The sequence below is a fragment of the Talpa occidentalis genome, unplaced genomic scaffold (assembly GCF_014898055.3).
Source record: "Talpa occidentalis isolate TD23 unplaced genomic scaffold, MPIMG_talOcc4v2.1 talOcc4.6, whole genome shotgun sequence".
In the NCBI taxonomy this organism is placed as follows: Eukaryota; Metazoa; Chordata; class Mammalia; order Eulipotyphla; family Talpidae; genus Talpa; species Talpa occidentalis.
This window is the reverse complement of record NW_023604972.1, coordinates 864,833-886,164: the sequence shown is the minus strand read 5'-3', so window position 1 is coordinate 886,164 and position 21,332 is coordinate 864,833. Positions and strand designations below refer to the sequence as shown.

General features: G+C 56.0%; 1 protein-coding gene across 5 annotated transcripts in view; it reads right to left on the bottom strand.

Moving 5' to 3' along the window:
• The window catches only part of ADD1 (adducin 1), a 49,125-nt gene that overhangs the window by 14,211 nt on the left and 13,582 nt on the right, over positions 1–21,332 (bottom strand). For all 5 annotated transcript variants that reach the window (XM_037530748.2, XM_037530750.2, XM_037530749.2 and 2 more), the window contains exons 2-9: positions 16,642–16,856; positions 13,575–13,737; positions 9,346–9,497; positions 5,101–5,181; positions 4,718–4,867; positions 3,067–3,210; positions 2,876–2,974; positions 2,040–2,216 (exon numbers count right to left, since the gene is read on the bottom strand). In XM_037530748.2, coding sequence (XP_037386645.1) covers positions 2,040–2,216; positions 2,876–2,974; positions 3,067–3,210; positions 4,718–4,867; positions 5,101–5,181; positions 9,346–9,497; positions 13,575–13,737; positions 16,642–16,836 — 1,161 coding nt within the window. In that variant the 5' untranslated portion in view covers positions 16,837–16,856. The remainder of the gene's footprint in view (positions 1–2,039; positions 2,217–2,875; positions 2,975–3,066; positions 3,211–4,717; positions 4,868–5,100; positions 5,182–9,345; positions 9,498–13,574; positions 13,738–16,641; positions 16,857–21,332) is intronic.

Sequence of the window (21,332 nt, the reverse complement as noted above, 5' to 3'; positions counted from 1 at the left end):
CCAACTCTGCCCCTGACATGCCCTGGGCTCGGTCAACACACCCCCTCAGCGGGTGGCTGCAACAGCGCTTACCCCGGTGCTGCCCGGCCGGCCACCGGCTCGGGCACGGCTCGCTGACAGCGACCAACGCAAGGAAGTGCCTCGTGCCCCCTCCTGAGCAGGGCTCCGTGTGGAGGCAGGAGGGGCCACAGGGCCACACAGCCCCCACCTCCCAAGCTGCCCTCCTTGAGCACGGGAGGGGCCTGGACTTGCTTCCAGCACTGGAATTGGGCGAGAGTGGTGGACGAATCACACACGAGGGCAGTGCCCACCAGGAGCGCCGTGTCCGCTCCCAGCTCTGAGGCAGCAAGCTGCCAAGGCTTCCCATCTGAGCAAGGAAATTCTGCCCAACACCCGGGGGGCTCGGAGAGAACCCTCCCCCTTTGGGCAACACCCTAAGTCAAGGACCTGGCTGGCTGGGCCTGGACGCCAGCCACATGGTTCTATGCTGGGGTTCATGTTCCTGGCACCTTCACAGCATGGACCCCACAGGGCTGCTCACGAAGGCCCCGAGCCCAGGGGCTCTGGAGTCACTCACCTATCTCTCCCCCCAGGCTCTCCTCACATCCGGGCCGCCTCTACAACCACCACTCCCTTTAACACACTTAGAAGGGCAGTGCCAGCCTGCAAGCGCCATCCTCAGGAGGCCGGGCGTGTCTGCACTAGGGCGCCCCGCTGCGAGCAGGCTTGGCTGAGGAACCGCAGGAGTGACTCGGCTATAAGGAAGGCCGCAGAAATACCGTTATTACTGATGCAAGTCTCCTCTGGCCTCAGGTACCAGGGCTCTTGAGTAACCTCCAAAACACCAGGACAAACCACCCAGGAACCCCCAGAATTTTACCCTGAGAGGGTTTGGGTTTTTCTTTATTACATGCTCTCAAACCGAAGTGAGAGGCGGTACTCGGAGCTCAGGTCTTCCAGTTAAGAATATCGACTGTTCCTTCACTGAGAAGCTGGGACTGCATCTTGATTGGGGGGAGGCAACGCAGCGTTTCTCCTACTAGTATGTGCTGAGCGTCTCTTACGGCATGTGACTCGTAGGCGGCGCCCTGCCCCGCGCGGTGACCAGCAAGCGTGGGCAATGCGAGTGCTCGGTCAGAGACTGCCCTCGGTCTCACCACCACGTGGCCTTCTAGCACGACAAATGCGACACTCACTCCTGGGTGCAGGGAGCCCGTGAGAAGACCCCGAGGACGCTCACCACACCCTGATCAGACCCAGACGTTCTTTTCACTCCGAAATACTCAGGAACATTAAGCCTCTGGCTCCTGAAGCACCTGGCCAAGCTGGCCTTGACGTTGTCAGGCTGGACCGTGCCCCATTGCCCCAGGGGCCCACGCAAGGAGGCCAGGCCCTCTCGAGGCTTCTCTCCCCCACGCCGGCTCCGAGCGGGCCCCCTCGTAGCCCAGCTGCAGCACGAAAGGGTCGCGCTACGGGCTGTGTGTCTTACATCTGGTCCCTTAGTCTGAGTACTTAAGCCTCCAGGTCAGACCAAGGGAGAGCCTGAAAGGCAGGCGCCCACCATCCTCCAGGCCTGTCCTTTCCTCGTGACCCTCCTTGACGCAGCCCCCATCTACCATGCCTCACTGGGTGCCCTGGCCATGCCATGTCCTGCCACCATGGTGTCCACATCACTGTTCGTCCAGAGGCGCCAGCCCCACAGCTTCTGTGCGGGCAGGCTGTGTCCCGGCAGGAGGCGGGCAGCATGTCTGTGGGCACAGCGATCAGGTCCCGGGTCACTACAGCTCACGCCCGGAGCCTGTCCCACTACTCCAGACTCTCCCCAGCTCCCGCCCCATGCAGGCCAAGCATGACCCACCCCTCTCGCGCCATCACACTCTAGCTTCAAAGTGAAACTGCGCTGCCGCGCCTCTGCACCCCGAGGGCGGAACGCCAGCACAGCACCAGGACAGCCGCCCCTGCGCGGCTGCGCGGTCAGAAAAACGCCACCGCGCGCTCTGAGCGCGGTCTCTATCGTCAAGTGGCAGCACAACTCTTACCAGATTGTCGAGCATCCTCATGAGGGCTTCAAACTCTTGCTCGCCAACCTGCCACTTGGGAGGCGCGCCGCTGCCCCCCGCCACTGGGGAGCCTGGGGAGCGGGCCTTCGCTTTGTACTTTTCAGGGTCCAGCAGGACCAAGTTGTCCGGTCCTCCCGAGCTGGCCAGAGTCCGGACCTTTTTGGAAACAAGCAAACATGACGGTGTGATGCCCGGACTGAGCGCAAGCAGGGCCTGGCCCAGAGAGAGTGCGTGAGCGGGAGCGCAGGATTCAAAGGGCCACATCAGTAGGGCAGAAGAGTGAAAACTGCACGGGGAGAGCCGGAGGCGAGTCACAGGGCCCTCTGCATCATTCCTTCCCGGACAGGAACACTGGCGCTCGCAGTGGAAGGGGAGCGGAGGAGAAAGCACCTTCAAGAGCGCGGAAGGAAGACTCAGCTGTGAGGAGCTGCCCGGAGAGAGCCAGGTGAGTGGCCCTCGGGGCTCGGACCGGGCAGCTCTGTCTCCCCGCACCCGCTTTCCCGCAGCAGAGCCGGGAAGGGCAACCAAAGTGCCACGGGTGACACACGCAGCGCCTGACAGCAGGGCTGGCACAAGCTCGTGTTCCGTAAGAGGCAGTGACTTGTATTTGAAAAATTAGAAATTAGAAATGAAAAGTCCACTAGTCATCTGCCAACTTACGTCAGTGAAACGGCATTTGCCCTGGCCCATCTCCAGATCTCGGAGCTCCTCTTAGCCAAGGGGGCCGCTCAACGAGTCAGTCCTACGCAAGCGCCAACATGGAGGGGAGCCCCGCGACCTCCTGGGGCTGCGGCTGGAACGGAGGGCAGGCCTACCTGGATCTCGCAGGCAACCACGAGGTTGTGGATGTGGTAGAAGGCCTCCTCCACGCTCCCGCCGACGGACACGAGCCCGTGGTTGCGGAGAATGAGGACCTGGGGGTGCGGGCTCCCGTGAGCTAGGTAGATGGGGTGCATGGCCCCTTCCCCCCTCGAGTACCGAGATGCCACATCAGACGCTCACTGACCTTGCTTCTAGGGCCCAAATTTTTCTGAATTAAAACTTTCTCTTCCTCATCGACCAGAATGCCGTGATAGTCGTGGTAAGTCACTTCTCCAAGGGACAGGGCCTCTGGGGACAGGGGTAAGAGGCCGCACCTCATGGCCGAGACCTGGAAACCGAGGCACTGGCGTGAGCAGGAGCAACACACACCTGGGACACCCTGCCTTCCCTGTAGAGTCAGGCCAGGGCGACATTTTAGGGTGTCTCCCCTCGGAAGTAAATGCACCCAAGAACTATATGGAAGGCTTCCTACCAATCTCCACGTACAAATAAAAGCCATCCCTGAGCCGGGAGAGGCTCAGAAGGAACGTGACCTCTCCCTGATCTCCCACCCTGACCACGGACACACGCCCCCAGACAGCACTGCCGGAGCCCAGGTCCTGGGAGGCGGCTGTGAGCCCCGCCGTAGACGGCAGGCGGGGTCCAAAGGCCTGCACATTAGATCACAGCGAGCTCACTGGGGGGGTTTGTACACCACAGCACTTGTCCACGTGTACGTAAGTAAAGGCTGTGTGTTCTACAGAGCCCTCATACTGCATTTGAATTTCTCGAGCTGACTTGATGCTAAACTTGATGTCCTTTTTACCTAAAGAGGCTCCAGAAATTCACATAATATCCACAGGCACAATTCCAACAGAAAAGCTCATCTAAAAGGAATGGTATGGGATGCCACAAAAAAAACAAGCACCAAACCATATTTCACCCCGTTTACAGGATCAGCCTTCCTGTAAGAAGCAATTTCCCCACCAACTAAAGTTATTTTGATCAATTTTAAAACAAGCTAGACAGCAGCTGTTTGCAGCCACTGTCTCCGGCGCCTCCCTAGGCCTGCACGGCCACTGGCTTGTGTGGAGCGTGTGTACCCTACTAGGAGGAGTTGCGCTGCTCAGAAGGGCACGGCAGAGACAACTGGCAGCTCTGCAGTAAAACACCAGCGCAAACAGGCGCCCAGCGCCCCCAGGGCACGAGGCAAACGTGTCAGACACAGTTGGTCAGCATGACCGAGCCAGCGAGGCCAACTGCCGTCCAGGTCGTTCATGCCTAACACGGGTGATAAAGGTGGGTTCAAGAGAGGGCTTGAGTGTTCGGCTTTCGTGTGACCTTGTGCCCAACAACCAGGACATGCATTTTCATTCTCAGAGGCCTGGGTGTCGTCCAGGAGGCCACTTTGCGCCAGACGCACTGGGCACCGATGGTCCACACCGTCTGTGCCTCTCCCTGTGGTGACACACCTGGGCTCCAGGGGCCACAGAAGGTCTGTGGGGAAGCCCCAGGTTTCTCTCCTGGGCCTCGCCCCTGGTTTCCTTCCCAGAGCCCACAGCACCAGCCCCCACCCCCCGACCTCCCACCCTGTGGAGGTCCCTCCCAACTGCAGTCTTCAGCACTCCCCTGCCTGCCCCACGCTGAAACGGCACCACCGCAGCTGGCCGCCGGGACGCTCTAACTGTGACGGTTAATGGACACGAGTCCTAGAGCTTTCCAGCCCAGGCAGTCTGTGGGTTCTCTGAAGAGTCTGTGAGTGTAATTCCAAGGTTTTGTTTACTGATTTGTTGCAACAGGAACAGGCCTCCGGGGGAGCAGGTGATGGTGCCAAGAAGCCGCCTGGGGGCACTCACCGCGGCCCCAGCGGGCGTGTGAATGTGCACCACGCACTTCACGTCCGGCCGCGCAGCGTAGATGGCGGAATGCAGCGTGAAGCCAGCCTGGTTGACGCCGAGGTTGGTGCTGCCCCGGTCCACCACATCGCCTTGCAAGTTGACTTTGATCTGAGGAGACAAGAGCGACAGGACAAATGTCAAGGCCATTTCAAATTCCCCTGCCTCAAAAGCCCTTCAACCACACTGTGAGGTGTTTGTGACTCATTTTAAAGGTTTCCCTGAGTTCATCACTCCCCATCTCCTCCTCCCTGGGCTTCCTCTGTCTGACAGGACTAGACAGCCTTCGATGACGTGAGGGGCCCGCGCCGACGTGAGCCCGCAAGGAGAGGGTGCATTCTTACCAGGCTGGACGCAGTCACTTCACTGTAGAGAAGCCCAAAAGGCACAATGAGGAAGTGCTCCTGCTCGGAGCTCACTCTGGTCTGTGAGAAAAATCCTGAGTCAGCTCTAAGTCGACTGGAGGGACCTGCATTTCCTCCAGGCTCCAGCCCGCACCCATAGGCCGGGTTGGGGGGGGGGGGGCACCGACAGCGCAGCCCTGCTCCCGGGACAAGCGCAGACGCTTCCCAGCACTGGGCCGCGGGTTACCAGGCACACACAGGCCCCGGGTCACGGTGTGACAGACTGTGGAGGAGGGACCGCTCTGTGCTGGTCCAGACAGGTCGCAGGCTATCGGGAGGTGGCCCTACCTGGTTCTGGTAGACACAGAACCAGGCTGGGCAGGACATGACAGCTCTGCACTTTTTTTTTTTTTAAATTAGTATTTATTGGGCCTCCCCGGTGGCGCAGAGGTTGAGCGCTGGGTTGTGAAGCTGCCCGCAGCCTCTGCAGCGCCGGTTCGATCCCCAGCTGCTCCCCGGCCACTGGAGGAGGGTCCCACATGGCGCGCAGACCTCTCCTGCCGCCCGCTGCTCCCCTCAGCAGTGTACTTCGGTCCTTCTGCCTGCTCTGCTCCCCGCTCTGGCTCTGGTGAATTCTCTCACCCTCCCACGCTTCTGACTGTACCCAGTGCTTGTATAAATAAATAAATAAATAAATAAATAAATAAATAAATCTTTAAAAAAAAAAAAAATTAGTATTTATTTTGCGTAGAAGACCTGGGGTGCCGGCCAGAGTTATAAGGGGTGAGAGAACTCACTAGAGACAGAGTGGGGAGCAGAACAGGCAGATCTACTGAAACCAACTGCTGAGAGGAGCAGTAGGGAGACAGGAGAGGTCTGCTGTGCCCTGTGGGTCAGCTCCCTGGCCGGGGATCTCATTCAGGCCACGGCGGTGACAGCCTGAGACTCAACCCCTAGGCCACAGGGAAGTCCCAGCTCTGTGCTTCTATAATCACCTTTTTAAAAAATTAAAATATGATGTCTGATGAGGTATTGCACTCTGGCTGTAATTTAGAGTTTCCCGGTTACTAAGGAGCTCAGCAGCCTTTCAGATGCTTATAAGCCACTCTTATTTTCCCTTCTCTGAAATTCCTTCCTTGTCTTTTGTCCATTTTATACTGGGTTATTCTTTTCTTATGGATGGTTCTTTATCTATTGTGGTTATTAGATTTTTGTGGATGACCTGTGAAGCACTATCTCCCAGGTTGTCGCTTTTACTCTCGCTCTCTTTATGGGGCCTCTGGATGGCAAGAAGTTTGCTGTTTCAGAGTCGTCAGACTGTCCAGGGGCTATGGTGGGCGCTCTGGTGCCCTAAGCCATCCAGCCTGAGGTCAGAGGTGGCAGGGTCTTCACCTATATTGATTCTAAATTAAATGAAGCGTTGCCTTTCCATTTAATCCTCCCCATTGGCGCTGCACTGGAGTATGTAGATGAAGGCAGGAATCCAACACGACTTCCAGCTCCTGTCGTCCAGCCTGTCTACGCCAGCACTGGCCACTGTCTGGTCAGCACCCCAGAGGCCTCCCGGCTCTTCACGCCTGATTCCAGGCGAGGCCCTCCGCTCCGCACGGGCCCAGTGTCTCTTTTCCCCAAAGCCCACGATTCTAATCACCAGCACTTTAGACTACGCTTGACATTTGGTGGGAAAACTCTCCGTACCTACTACTTCCGAATTCTGTTAGCTATTCTTCGTCTTTTTTGCTTCCCTATAAATTTAGATGCAGGCTGTCGGCTCCACACTAAGGAAATACCACCTAAGGGTTTTGAATCATTCCCCCTTTTCCATGTCTAAATGTGCACGTTTCAGACAGCTGTGAACAGCATGTACATTTTGTTTTCTTTTTTTAATAATTACCGTTCATATTTTCATATGTTCCATACAGTTACTTTTCATGGTGTTCATGGCATAACATTCCCTCAAATTAACGTTAAATAAGTAAGTCACAACTGAGTGATTTCCACAATTGCTGGATTTTGTTTAGGCTTTTTCTTAACTGATATTCACTTCAGGAACTCGAGTCTGCAGACACAACGCCGACTCTCCAGGCACGCCCACCTCGGCCGTACCACAGACGATGCTGTAACATGCCTGCATCTCACACTTTCTGATTTGGCTTGATTTCAGTAACGTTTATTTCCATGGGTGAGCTTAACAAATCCACACATTTCAATAGGGAGAAATCTAAACGTAGGATTTTCTGAGTCTGAAGCACACCTGACAACGCGCGAGATACTGATGTGGCGTGAAAAGAGAGGTCATTTCAGAACAAGCCGGCTTGGCTGGGTCCCTCCCGAAGGACCAGCACCGGCCACACTGAGTCTTCCCAGGACTCACTGTCCCCGCAGCCTGGAGGCTCATGGCACATCTCAAGTCACGTCTGCCAAGGCCCCACACGCATCCCCAAGCACGGGGCACCAGTCCACAGGCTGGCTCTAGACCACACCCCAGTGGCTGGCATTCCCTGGGGTCCAGAACAGAGCCAATCCCGGCAGTCACTGACCCGAGAGGCATTCACGGATGAAAAGGCCTGTCCACAGGCATAAAACATAAAAGCACAAGCCCTGTTTGTCGTGTTAACTGGGTCGAACTGTCCTCTACCCGCCCCCCAACCCCGGAAGCATCTGCGTGTCCAACGACTCCTAAAATGGAGCTCCGATCCACATACCCCTCCCCCGGCACCTGGCAGCATTTCGCCATGCCTGAAGAAAACCCCACCAATCCCCCAAAGGGGGATTGTGATTGCACTGTGATTGCACTGACAGATACTATTAAGATTTCTTTTGTTAGGTGTTGAAATGATAACACCTAGATTGTGAAACAAACAAGAGAAGCTGTGTGTGCGTGTGTGCGTACAGACAGACAGACACACACATGCAAACAAAATTTCCTCCTCAGAGTCCCTAATACAAAAGACACAGGAGATATTTTTAGTAACCTGAATTTCTTCTTAACTCAGTATAAGAACTCAAGCAGGTCACTTACACAAGAGCAAACACGTAACCAACATTTTGATTCTGGCAAGTCCTAAACGGTACAAGGGTTGGAAACAGCAACCAACCTAAGAAATTCAAACTACTGCCCCGGCTTCCGTGACAGGACTAGTGGTAAACGGCATTTAAAAGTCTCAAAGGACAAGAGGCCGTTGTCAAAGCCGAGGGTTACATTTCCTGCTACAACCTGCACATTTTCAGGGAACCAATTTCTAGGTGACCATTAGCATCGCAGTGAGCGGCTACCCAGGTCGCTCTGCCCATGAGGGGCGGCGGGCACAAGGGAGCAAGCGCGTTCTGCTGGCCAGGCCCTGCTCAGAGCCGGGCCACTGTGAGCCTGCTCTGTGCCCACCCCAGCTCCTGGTGATGCAGCAGCAAATGCAGCTGGGAGCTGAGCCCCGTGGGAAGAGGTGGACAACACACAAGTGGGCAGTAAGGGGCACAGCCTGTGCTGGGGGACGGATGCAGGCAGCAGAATGGGGGCACTGCGCTGCCAGCCTGTGTGACAGGTGCCACGGGACCAGGCCTGCATTCTGGAAAATTCACTTTAGTAGCATCCCAGACCACCAGCAAGGAGAGAGTGACTCGGGGTCCCTGGCGTCCGAGCAGCACAGAGAACTGGTCAGCACCACCAAAGTTCCCGCCTCAGAGTCCAGAGTGGAGCTGAATCGAGCACCACAGGTTGTGAGTTCAGCCCACGCGAGCCGCTGAGAAAAGGGCCAGCAAGCCGAGGGCGCCGGCCTCTCAAGGAAGGAGTTCTCCGGGCACCGGAGTGAGGTACCTGCTCCAGTGAGTCGTTTAAAACATGCAGAAATTACCCCAGGAAACTGAGACTGGAAAAAGGAAGTCAAAGGAGACTGGGATAAGTATAAAGTCAGAAGAAGGAGCCATTCACAGAAGGCACGTCCCCAGAGGAGGAGAGAGGGGGGCCACGCCGCGAGGAGGAGAGCTGGGAGGCTTTCGTCAGAGAAGGAAAGAAACATCTACATTCTTAGACGTTCAGGACTAAACGTCACCTCAGGACCCACCTGGACCTGGCGCACACTCACGTGCAGGGAAGGGCCTAGAAGAACCACTGCTCTCGACATCTGCACTCAAACCGCAACTCCCCAAACAGTGCACAGGGTCGGGAACCCGGAAGCGGGGGGGCTGCCCTCCGCCCTCCCAGACAGCGCCCGCCCAGCGCCCCCAGCCCGGAGGCCCGGCCCCGCTTACTGTGATGTGGTTGTAGATGAGCTGAGCCCACCCAAAGAGGTCAGCCAGCCGGTAAAATGCCGCCAGCTTGCAGCGCAGCAGCTTCTCCCCTTTGTCGTAGGCGATGGAGTCGGACCCTCTCAGGTCGTTCACAGGCGTCACCATGCCAAGGCCTGCAGCCAGGAAAGCAAAGCTCAGAGGCAGGACGAACGCTTCCTGTCAAATGCAGCCCCGCATCAGGCCAGAGTCAGTCTTTGGAAAATTGAAGACCTCGTTCTCCACAGCTCTGTAACGCCGCTAAATTAGAAGTCAGTAACAAAAAGCAAAGTGTGGGGGCCTCCCCTGGTGCGCAGCGGTTGAGTGCTGGGTTGAGAAGCTGCCCGCAGCCTCTGCAGCGCCAGTTCGATCCCCGGCCGCTGGGCGAGGGTCCCACATGGCGCGCAGACCTCTCCTGCCGGCCGCTGCTCCCCTCAGCAGTGTCCTTCGGTCCTTCTGCCTGCTCTGCTCCCCGCTCTGGCTCTGGTGAATTCTCTCACCCTCCCGCGCTTCTGACTGTACCCAGTGCTTGTATAAACAAATAAATCTTTAAAAATAAATAAATAAATAAAAATTCTCTTAAATTAACCATCCAAAGGGCCTCCCCTGGTGGCACAGCAGTTGAGCACTGGGCTGTGAGGCTGCCCACAGCCTCTGCAGCACCAGTTCGTTCCCTGGCCGCCTGCGAGGGTCCCACCAGAAAAAAAAAAAAAAGTAACCATCCAAAATTGTCTTCCACAGCAGTGACACATTAAGAAATTTGTGGAAACTAGAAACCAATCAAAGTAATGCAGGACAGGGAAAAAGAAAGGAAGAGAAAAGAAAATCTAGGTAAAGGCGAGGGAGGGGGACAGAACAAGACTTCATTAATGGAGCTGCCGGGTAGATGGATGGATGGATGGATGGATGGATGGATGGATGGAGACAGAGATATATAGATCCCTTTTTTGCCATATATTTTTGGAACTTCACAAAAACAACAGAAGAGGGAGCACGAGAGCCATGACATCGAGAAGCTTTCCTGAAAGTCCCCAAGGGAAATCATTTCATATAAAAATGAACCAAAAATGGTCATGCAAAATATTTACAAGAAAAAACAGAATAACGTTCCTAGAGATCATGAAAGCACATGGGAAAGACATGTCCACAGAGCAGATAAGAACTATGACCTATTGTTTCATAACAAGGCAATAATAAAGGCATTAAGAAAATAAAAGCTGGGCATCCCCGATAGAGCAGCGGTTGAGCGCTGGGCTGCGAAGCTGCCCGCAGCCTCTGCAGAGCCGGTTCGATCCCCGGCTGCTCCCCGGCCACCGGAGGAGGGTCCCACATGGCACGCAGACCTCTCCTGCCACGCTCGTTGCTCCCCACAGCAGTGTGAATTTCGTCGCTCTGCCTGCTCTGCTCCCCGCTCTGGCTCTGGCAAATTCTCTCACCCTCCCGCGCTTCTGACTGTACCCAGTGCTTGTATAAATAAATAAATAAATAAATCTTTAAAAAAAAAAAAAAATTACCTCTGCTTTAAAAAAGAAAAAAAAAAAAATGATGCAGTGGCGGCGGGGGGCCTTCCTGCTGGTGCAAGGGGCTAAGTCACAGCACTATAAAGCTGTCCGCAGCCACTGTAGCGTGAGTTTGATCCCCAGGGAGTGACCCACATGGCGCGCAGACCTCTCCTGCCGCCCGCTGCTCCCCTCAGCAGTGTACTTCGTCAGTCTGCCTGTTCTGCTCCCGCTCTAGCTCTGGTGAATTCTCTCACCCTCCCGCGCTTCTGACTGTACCCGGTGCCTGTATAAATAAATAAATCAATCTTTTAAAAAAAAAAAAAGAAAGAAAGAAAAGGGGCCTCCCCGGTGGCACAGCAGCTGAGCACTGGGTTGCGAAGCTGCCCGCAGCCTCTGTGGCGCCGGTTCGATCCCCAGCTGCTCCCCGGCCCCCAGAGGAGGGTCCCACCTGGCGCGCAGACCTCTCCTGCCGCCCGCTGCTCCCCTCAGCAGTGTCCTTCGGTCCTTCTGCCTGCTCTGCTTCCCGCTCTGGCTCTGGTGAATTCTCTCACCCTCCCGCGCTTCTGACTGCACCCAGTGCATGTATAAACAAAACAAATAAATAAATAAATAAAACATGCCTCTATTTAAAAAAAAAAAAAAAGTGCATGATGACGTAATACTCTGTTTTGAGAACCAGAATTCTTGGGGTGGAAGAAAGGAAGACAAGTGTTAAACAGAGAGGGCAAATAAAAATCCCTTAATAATGAATTTTAATTGAGTCATGACTTCAATATATTTATAATTTACTTACAATTTCAATATACCAATAAAGAATACTACCCATGATTTCCTATTTCTGACCACTAAAAAGGAAAAGAAAGATAACGTGATGACAAAGGACATTCCCAGCACCCACACGAAACTCCACTGCCCCAGAAGGAACAAGGTTTCTAGGAGAGGGCTGTTCCAGACGGGCAGGGCCAGCACCGGGCACCGAGACCTGCCTGCCAGAGATAGCCGGCCGGGAGGCGGTCAGAGACTGCTGGGCTCAGGGGTGAACCTGGATCTCCCAGTGGTCCAAGATGGGACAATTTGGGTAAGAACAGGTATAACTACAACGTTTCCAAACACATTCAATGTACTGAAACCAGTAAGTTCAAAATAATACTAAAAACATGGTGCCTGGTCACCTCAGAGGGATGATAGCAAGCAGACTTCTTATTTTAAACAGGGTTGCTTTCCTGCACAAACCGTTCCGATACACACTGGGTAACCAAAAAGAGGACGAGGGGACGAATTCCTTCACTGAAAAATTCCAATAGCCATGGAAGGAGGAGTGACCATCTTGGCACCTTGGTTACGTAACGGCATGGAGCCTCCACGGCTGCTGACCTGGCAAAGGGACCCCGCGGACACCAGGCCTCCTGAGAGGGCACCGCTGTCTGCACAGCACAGCTGGCGAGATGGCAGCCGGGCCTGAGGTCAAGGCAAGTGCAGAAAATGAAGACACACTAGCGCCTGGGATGGAATCAGCAAAAATCAGCATCTGGGCACACTGCACAGGTCAACAAACCCATCTTTTTCAAACTTAACTTGCAAGGAGAAAAAAGGGAGATGAACTGTGACCTGTGGTTTAAAGAGGGTTCACAAGCACTCAGTATAAACACAGAGCCGCACAGAAAGGTGGGGCAGCCCCGGCCCGGAGCAGTCAGGGCAAGAGGCCAGCGCGCATCCTCGGCCGGGCGGTCACACGGGCGTCGCCCCCCAGTCACCCGCAAGCTCAGTATCATCTGTCCTGTCACTACCTTCTGTCTGCATTATGTTCTACAGCGAAGGATAACATCTGTTTCTAAAATTTTAGGAAACTCTTAGATCAATTAGGGCGAATTCTATTTTTCCCTTGCTTTTTCCTGTGGCATTACTGAAATAAAATTTCCTCTATCTGATTAGAAAACAGTATGTAAGTGCCTATTCTTTCATTAGCTAATAGATGTGAAATGTCATCAAAATCCATTAAGAGGTCATGTGAAAATATGAAAACCTTTCTAACTTCAGGACAGAGGTTTGCGCTGCTAAGTCAGCGATTCTTAAGCCTTTCCAGACACTAATGACATCACGCTGGTGAAGATCAGTGCATTTCTAAGAACACCATGGGACAGAGAGAGAGACAGCAAACACCAGGTGACCGAACAGAAACCAGCTCCTTCCCTCGTTCGCACAGAAGCTGGCTAGCCCACGGGCCGTCGGAGACTGGCGGGCATAGCACACGACAGGTCAGACTCTGCCCTGGATGCCGCCTTGTCACGCTCTGTTGACACACTTAACAGCCACGCAAAGCTCCGCCCTCCTGGAGCTGACCATTCTCTGCTCACATTCACCATCCAGCATCTCCCTCTGCTCTCCCTCGGGGAGGAACAGAGGGTAAAGAACACTGGCCTGGCTGCAGTGGGTCCCAGCAGTACTGACTTGCGCCTCCACAAGTGTCCTCTCACGGGTCACAAACAGTCACCTGCCTGAGAAAGGACAGCCTCCCTGGCTCACAACAGATCCCTCCAAACTCAAGACATTTTCAGGTGCACAGCCTCCCCGTCGCTCTAACTCACACATGCTACTTCCCCAGAGATTCAGCACTGAGTGTGATGTGGTCGGGTGTCCATTCACTTCACACGAGAAGGGCCAGAAGTTCCACACGCAAACAAAAGCGCACAGACAGAGCCGGGAGCTACTCACTCATGTTCAAGGCGGCCATCCCTCCCTGCGGAGCTGCTGGGTAGACATTCGGGACGTTCGTGGTCATAAAATCCGCAATCTGCTGCAGTGCCAACAGGCCTGTGGGGTTCTTCCCCTTCTTAAACTGCTCCTGGATCATGGATTCCAATTCTTCACAGAAAGCCTGAAAAAGGCAAACCGAGACAGTGAGACGCCCCTGCTTCTGTCCGGGGTGGGCAGGCTGAACTGTCACACAGACGGCTCCACTCAGTTCTCGGGCAGAGCAGCACGGCACACGCATACGTGCATCCAGCCCACGGCCAGCAGCATCCTGGGCTTGCCTCCGGGAGGGAGCTGAGTGGTTGGAAAGCAGGCACTCCATCCCTGAGACAAGCTCTTAGGAAATAATCACAAGTGTGCTCAAAGATGTATGCACGCCTGCGCTGGCGACAGAAGGGAAAGAGGCTACGGCGCAGAGAACTGACTGAATACACTGACCGCCTCACAGTGAAATTCATACACACGCATTCAACATGCAAGGTCAAAAAAATTAAGTAACTGCTCCTGATCTGTTTTTGAATGAAGCTTACAAAGCACATAACCAGCTTTCATAAGAGCAAGCATGTTTCTGAATACAGAAAAAGACGGCCTGCTCCCTGCAGTTCCGAGATGGATTATTAGCCATTTTCATGTTCTATACTCTGTGCTTGCGAACATCTTCAAAACGCATGTCTTAAAAAAATAATCCTGAAACATCCGCTAGCAAATAATCCTATATAGAAAAGTTCAGTTGGGGCCTTCCTGGTGGTGCAGGGGGTTAAGATGCAACTCCTATGAAGCTGTCGGCAGCCTCTGCAGCACGAGTTCCATCCCCAGCCAGGGAGCTACCCACATGGCGCAGCGGACCTCGCCTGTCTCCCCTCAGCAGTGTGTTTCAGTCCATCCACCTGTTCTGCTCCCCACTCTGTCTCTGGTGAATCTTCTCACACACACACCCCCCACACACACACCTCTGGCCTGTACCCCAGTTCTTGTATGCATAAATAAATAAATCTTTAAAAAAAAAAGGTTCAGTTGAAGGTTATTTTACTGCCAAGTCAGTGCTGAAACAATGCAGGTGATTGATGGTATCGCCAAACTGCAGTAAAATAATTTTTCACACAAGTCACAAAGAAGTAAGCATCTTCTGGTCACATCGTGGCGAATGCTATCTAGCAGGAGCTGCGAGCTCGCGAAATGCTTGTTCGCAGCGAGTCACAAGCACTTGGGCTTTTCCGCGGTTCTGTTGCACACTAAACATCTCGAGCTCACGCTGAGTTTCAAAGGGGCACTCCAGAGACAGCCCAGCGACCGCCGGAAGGAGCACTCAGCGATCGAACATGCCTCGGCGAGCAGGAGCGCCCCTGCCCCTCCCGCACTGCGGACGCCCGAGGCCACATGGAGGCAGGGGAGTGAGAGCGACAGGCTTTGGCTGCGATGAAGTAAACCACACAAACGAGCCACGCGTCTGTCACAAAGCAGAACGTAGCAGGACAGGCAGCCGTGTGCGGATACGAAGTGCCACGGATCACAGGGACAGAGACCAGGCCGCAGTGGACATGCTGGGCGCAGGGACACCACGGCGGCCTAGGCAGCCCCGCCCCGGCGGGTGCGCCTTCTCGAAACGCGACCATCTCTTCGAACAGCCCTCAGGTCCACACAGACAGGTGCAGGAAGTGCCCTTCCTCAGGCACACTGTATGCGCATGCAGGCGCGCTCCAGGACTCAGCCTGCGCACAAGGCCAAGTCCAAGACACTGCTCTAGGCACTGAGCAGGAAAACATGACAATCAGAAAACTACGAGGGGGCCTCCCCGGTGGCGCAGTGGTTGAGCGCTGGGTTGCGAAGCCGCCCGCAGCCTCTGCAGCGCCGGTTCGATCCCCGGCTGCTCCCCGGCCACCAGAGGAGGGTCCCACATGGCGCGCAGACCTCTCCTGCCGCCCGCTGCTCCCCTCAGCAGTGTACTTCGGTCCTTCTGCCTGCTCTGCTCCCCGCGCTGGCTCTGGTGAATCCTCTCACCCTCCCGCGCTTCTGACTGTACCCAGTGCTTGCATAAATAAATAAAAATAAATCTTTAAAAAAAAAAAAAGAAAAGAAAATTACAAGGGATTTGCAAAACCAACCCCCGGCCTGGGCTCCTAAAGCCTCCTGGACCTGCTCACGCTGCCTCCCGGTGCAGGCCCCATTGGCAGCTTCTGACCCCTACACTTCCGCTCAGGCTGCTCCCGCCCGCTTGCTCCCCACTGCCCTGGAGGGCAGGCTCCTCCCTGACCCCACAATTCAGACAGTGCCTCCCTCCTCAGAGGCCTGCTCACCCAGCACAGCCCCACCGCAGGCTGCTCCTAAGCAGTGCTCCGGCCGGTCGTTCACACTCATCTCCTTCGACTAGGGGCTGAAGTGTAGACCTGAGCGGGGCTGTGTGTGTGCCAAGACTCCTCAGGCCACGTAGCTACAACCTGCGCACACCCCCACCAGCGACGCCGCGGTAACCAAACAGCCAAGAGGGTCCGCCCAAGCTAAGACACCTCATGGCTTACCTACTAACCCCCCGCTGCTCGAACAGCACTTAAGAGACACCAACATCCGTCCACAAATGAAAAGGGACTGCATGCCCACAACCCCACACACACCCGAGGGACCCACACAAGCAGGCCAGAAGGGGAAGAAGGAAACACACACAGGCAGCAGCTTCACCCGGAGAAACGACGCAGCTAGCACCGCGAGAGCACGCGGGCAGCCCCCCGAGGCCGGCAATCAGCCGCTGGGGCCGCTGAGCTAGCAGCCCGGTGTCGCAGCATGAAGAGCCATTTCCAAAGGTCCCCATGTGGAAAGACCCGAGAGAGAGTGAAGAGGAGAAACAAACAGCTCCTCCTCTTTAGGACGCTGAAGGTTTTTCACTTATTGTGTCTGACCACTCGCACAGGCCCCTTCAGCAGCCACGCCCACGCCCACGCCCACGGCACGGACGTCCTGCATTAAGACAGACGGGACTCGCCCGGAGAGCCGCGTCCAGGGTGGAGGGCCCCGCGGGCGGGGATGCTGCTCTTACGGGGCTCTGCAGAATCATGGACACTCTCTTTTTTTGCTCCATCATATTGAAGTCCTGGCGAAGGTCTGGTGCCATGTTCCTCTCTCGCAAGTATTCTGGATTGTTCTCATCCACCCTGTCGAAGTATCTCTCTTTGTGAGGCGCCGTGGTCGGGGGTGGTGAGGTCACCACGGCAGCCCGAGTATCACCATTCATTGCGCGATCTTGCGAGGTTCCTATGAATCAAAATAAAAGAAAGCATTGTTTGGAATCAATGTCCAAAAGCATTTCACACTGAGCACGTCAGCCTGTAAACATGTCTGGTGTGAGGACGCTCTGGCTGACCTACCCGCCGGAGCCGTGAGGGTGAGGACTCCGCGGCCTGAGGCCCATGGCTGACCCGCCATCTCCCACCCGCCGCTAAGCAGCGGTGTCTTCTATCCGTGCCGTTGTCCTCCACCAGAGAGTAAATAATCTAACGACGCTGTCATCCCCTCTGACAAACCAAAAGGGAACCAGACACTAAAAATCTGACAACAAGTCACAGTGTTGCCCCGTGCCCACACAGTCTGCTAACAGCCACACGGTTTGTTTCTGGAGAAATCTCACCTAACAAAATTTTTACTAAAAAGCATCAGTAAAAAATGAATAAATAAAAGGCACCAGCAGTGACCATGCAGGACCCCCGGGACAGATGGACAGACAGCAGTCGCTCCCATCTGGGATCCACGCACATGGGAGAGCTCCCGAGGAACATTTTTAAAATATACAAATGCTTTAGTTCATAACTATCCCAAAGTGATACCCAAATGGCTCCAAGGTAAAAGCCTGCTAACAGGGCTGCGTGTTTCACATTCTTCAGCCCCATCTGTTATCTGAAACAACAATGCTAGGGTCCCATCCATCCTGAACCACCAGGTCGCTAAGCAGCACCTTCCCCAGTCCCAGGAAGAGCTCAGTCTCTGCTGCTTCCATGACACGCGGAGCCGCGGCGTTAGCAGCATTTAGGTCCAGGCAGCATTTACTGAGCATCCGCAACGTCCACTCACTGTGCTGGGCACAGCACCCAGTCAGACGCGGCCCACAGCTGGGCAGGTGGGGCCTACAGTCTAGCAGGGAGCGCCTTCTGGAGCCAGCGGCACAGAGGGTCGGGGAAAGTTGGAGGCGGGGAGCCAAGCTGGACAGCAGAGACTGAGCAGAACAGTCTCCAGGGCACAGTGCACATTAAATAATTTTTGAATATTTAAGAAGGAACTGCATGGAGACAAGAAGAGAAAGTGCCTCAGAAGCCACAGGCAGAGTTTTCGCGGGGAGCAGGTGGAGAGCTCCTCGTGTCACAGAGCAGGAATCTGAGAGCTCACAAATCAGCAATTAAAAAACTGGTGGCAGGCCTCCCTGATGTCGCAAGAGGTTAAAACGCAACCTATGAAGCGGTCCGCAGCCTCTGCAGCACCAGTTCGATCCCCAGCCGGCCAGGGAGCTACCCACATGGCACAGCAGACCTCTCCTTTCTCGCCCGCTGCTCCCCTCAGCAGTGGATTTCAGTCCGTCTGCCTGTTCTGCTCCCCACTCTGTCTCTGGTGAATCCTCTCACCCTCCCCCGGCCTCTGGCCTGTACCCCAGCTCTTGTGTGCATAAACAAATAAATCTTTAAGAGCCTCCCCAGTGGCGCAGCAGGTTGAGCGCAGCGCTGTGAAGCTGTCCTAGCCTCTGCAGTGCGGGTTCGATTCCTGGCCGGCCAGGGAGATTCCCACATGGCCCGCAGACCTCTCCTATCTCCCTGCTGCTCCCCTCAGCAGTGGATTTCTGACTGTTCTGCTCCCCACTCTGGCTCTAGTGAATCCTCACTCCCCACATCTCTTGCCTGTACCCCACTTTTTGCATGCATAAACAAATCTTTAAAAAAAAATACAGGGCCGGGCCTCCCCTGGTGGCGCAGCGGTTGAGCGCTGGGCTGCGAAGCTGCCCACAGCCTCTGCAGCGCCGGTTCGATCCCCGGCTGCTCCCCGGCCACCAGAGGAGGGTCCCACATGGCGCGCAGACCTCTCCTGCCGCCCGCTGCTCCCCTCAGCAGTGTACTTCGGTCCTTCTGCCTGCTCTGCTCCCCGCTCTGGCTCTGGGGAATTCTCTCACCCTCCCGCGCTTCTGACTGTACCCAGTGCTTGGATAAATAAATAAATAAATCTTTAAAAAAAAAAAAAAAAATACAGGGCCTCCCCTGGTGGCACAGGCAGTTGAGCGCCGCACTGTGAAGCTGTCCACAGCCTCCGCAGCACGGGTTCAATCCTGGCCGGCCAGCCAGCAAGTCCCACATGACGAGGAGACCTCTCCTGTCACGCCCGCTGCTCGCCTCAGCAGTGTCTTCAGTCCATCTGCCTGCTCTGCTCCCAGCTCTGTCTCTGGTGAATCCTCTCACCCTCCCGAAAATCTGGCCTGTACCCCGGTTCTTGTGTAAATAAATAAATAAATAAATCTTTAAAAAGAATACACAACTGATTGTAACACACATGCTAAGATCCGTGCGATACCGTCCTGTGGAACCAGGGTGCTTTCCTGTCACCACATGCACAGAGTGACATGCTAAGTGGAAATCTACACAGTCCCCCATCCCCGATGCCACCAATACGCTCACCCTAACCCCACATAGGGTGCTGGTTGGCACAGGGGCGGGGGAAGGGCAGGCGGGCTCGCCACACGGAGCCCTCGGCAGCTGTCTGAGACGCCCACGACCCCCTGGCTGCCAGAACAGAGCCCTCCAGGCCCGTGGCCTCTGCCTGCCGCGGCACGAGCACACTTTCACAGGCGCTTCTGGACAGAGCTGCTGACACCAGACGAGCAGCAGTTTGGGACGGACACACCTTTCCAGTGTCCCGGGGGTCACCCTCACCATGGACCTGCAGATAATGGGCATCCCTGGGCCTCCTCCCCTCAAAGGCCCAGGCTCAGGACAGGGACCACACTAATGAGTAACTCAAAGTAGACCAGACTCCTGCTTCTCTGCACAGCTGCTGAGCTCGGGCTAAGCCGGGGCAGGTTCAGTTATTTCTCAGCACGTCCCTCCTGGCACGACATCTGGTTAACAGCTAACAGTCTGACCACTGACACGCTGACCTGTGTCCGAGCGGCTGAAGTCAGGGCGCGCAGACCAAAGGCTGAAACGAGAAGGCAGCCGCCAACAAAGCCACCTACAGCAAGTGCCTGCAGGAAACCCAGGTCTTGTTCGTTTCTGAACATCCTTAGAACATTCCTCCCCAGGAGCAAGGTGCCTGCCCGGTGAGAAGGATTCTGCTCCATGGAAAATCAATCAGGAGACACCAAATCGTGAATAATAAGGGTGGTGGCCACTGCTGGGCCCTTGGCTACCCGACGCCCTCTCCAGACAGCCTTGTGGACTGTCCCTGGGAGAACAAGAGGTGACCTGTGCAGGCACCGCCTTCGAGCTGAGCCTCCCCGGGGCTACCCCCACAGACAAAGCAAGGCGCCACTGACCAAAGTCACAGCGTAAGGAGGGACAGACAAATTAACGTGACACCCTTAGTGCCAAGACTCCACTCCCATATCAGCAGAGACAGGAGGGACGCAGAGAGGGTGCGTGGGTACACTGTGTCCCCAACCCATGCGTGTCGAAGCCCTAACCCAGCCCCTCAGGATGTGACCTTATTTGGAAACAGGGTCGCCGCAGACATGATCAGCAAAGATGGCCGCAGGCCGGGTCGGCAGGGGCCCTGATGGACTGGCACTGGGGACTGACGGGAAGAGGGAACCTGGACACATGCAGGCAGGCACCAGCCGTGCGAGGATGAAGGCAGAGGCCAGCCGGGGTGGGCAGTGCAGGCTGCAGTCGTGTGGCTGGCGGACAACCTCCCTCACGGCCTCCAGGGCAAGCAGCCCTGCCCGTACTATGCCCTGAGACTCCTCTCCCCAGAACTGAGCCACAACCCCAAGTGCCCAGCTGCGCGCGCGCCACGCTGGCAGGCCCGAGAGCAGGTGCCGGTGGCGTCCCCAAAGAGCGCGTGGCGGGAGGGCTGGCGGGCGGCAGGCGCCTGCTGCAGGAGCAGCCACTGCGCGGGGCAGGGGCGGCACAAGCAGGGCCCTCACGCGGACTCCCAGGGCCAGCGCCGGTGCCTGCGGCAAGTGCCCACAGTCTGGGGGCCCCCCGCACACTGCGGTCCTCCTCCGCCACGCTCAGCCACCCCCACTCTGAAGCCACTCAGCCCTCACGGGGACTGCTCTCCAGCCCGACCTTGGCCCCCGCCGCCTGTGCTCCCCTGCGCAGAGGGGCAGGTCATCCGTGCAAGTGCTTGTGCCTTTGCCAGGGCCCGGCCCGGGAAGCCAGTGTCGGGCCTTCCCACTCTGGACTCGGCCGCGGTTCTGCGGGATGCAGACACACCGGGCCCACCCGCTCCTTCCGCAGAGGCCTCTGGACTTGCCCTCACCTCCCCCAGGACGAGCACACCTCCCCACCCCCGCATCGCTGGGGGTGCGGGGGGGGGGGGGGTATCAGGCCCCGCCCACCTGGTTCTGGGTGGTTTCCCAGACCCCCACAGCCCCATCCCTGTTGGGGGAGTCCTACTCCCAGCCCCCAGGTCACCTGGGCTTGCACTGGGTTTCCTTCGAGTCACAGCCTCAGCCAGACTGCCCAGTCACCTGCCGACCCGCAACAAGCTGGGAGAATTTCCGGTCTGTTTCCACCTGTGCAGTGGCGAGGCCAA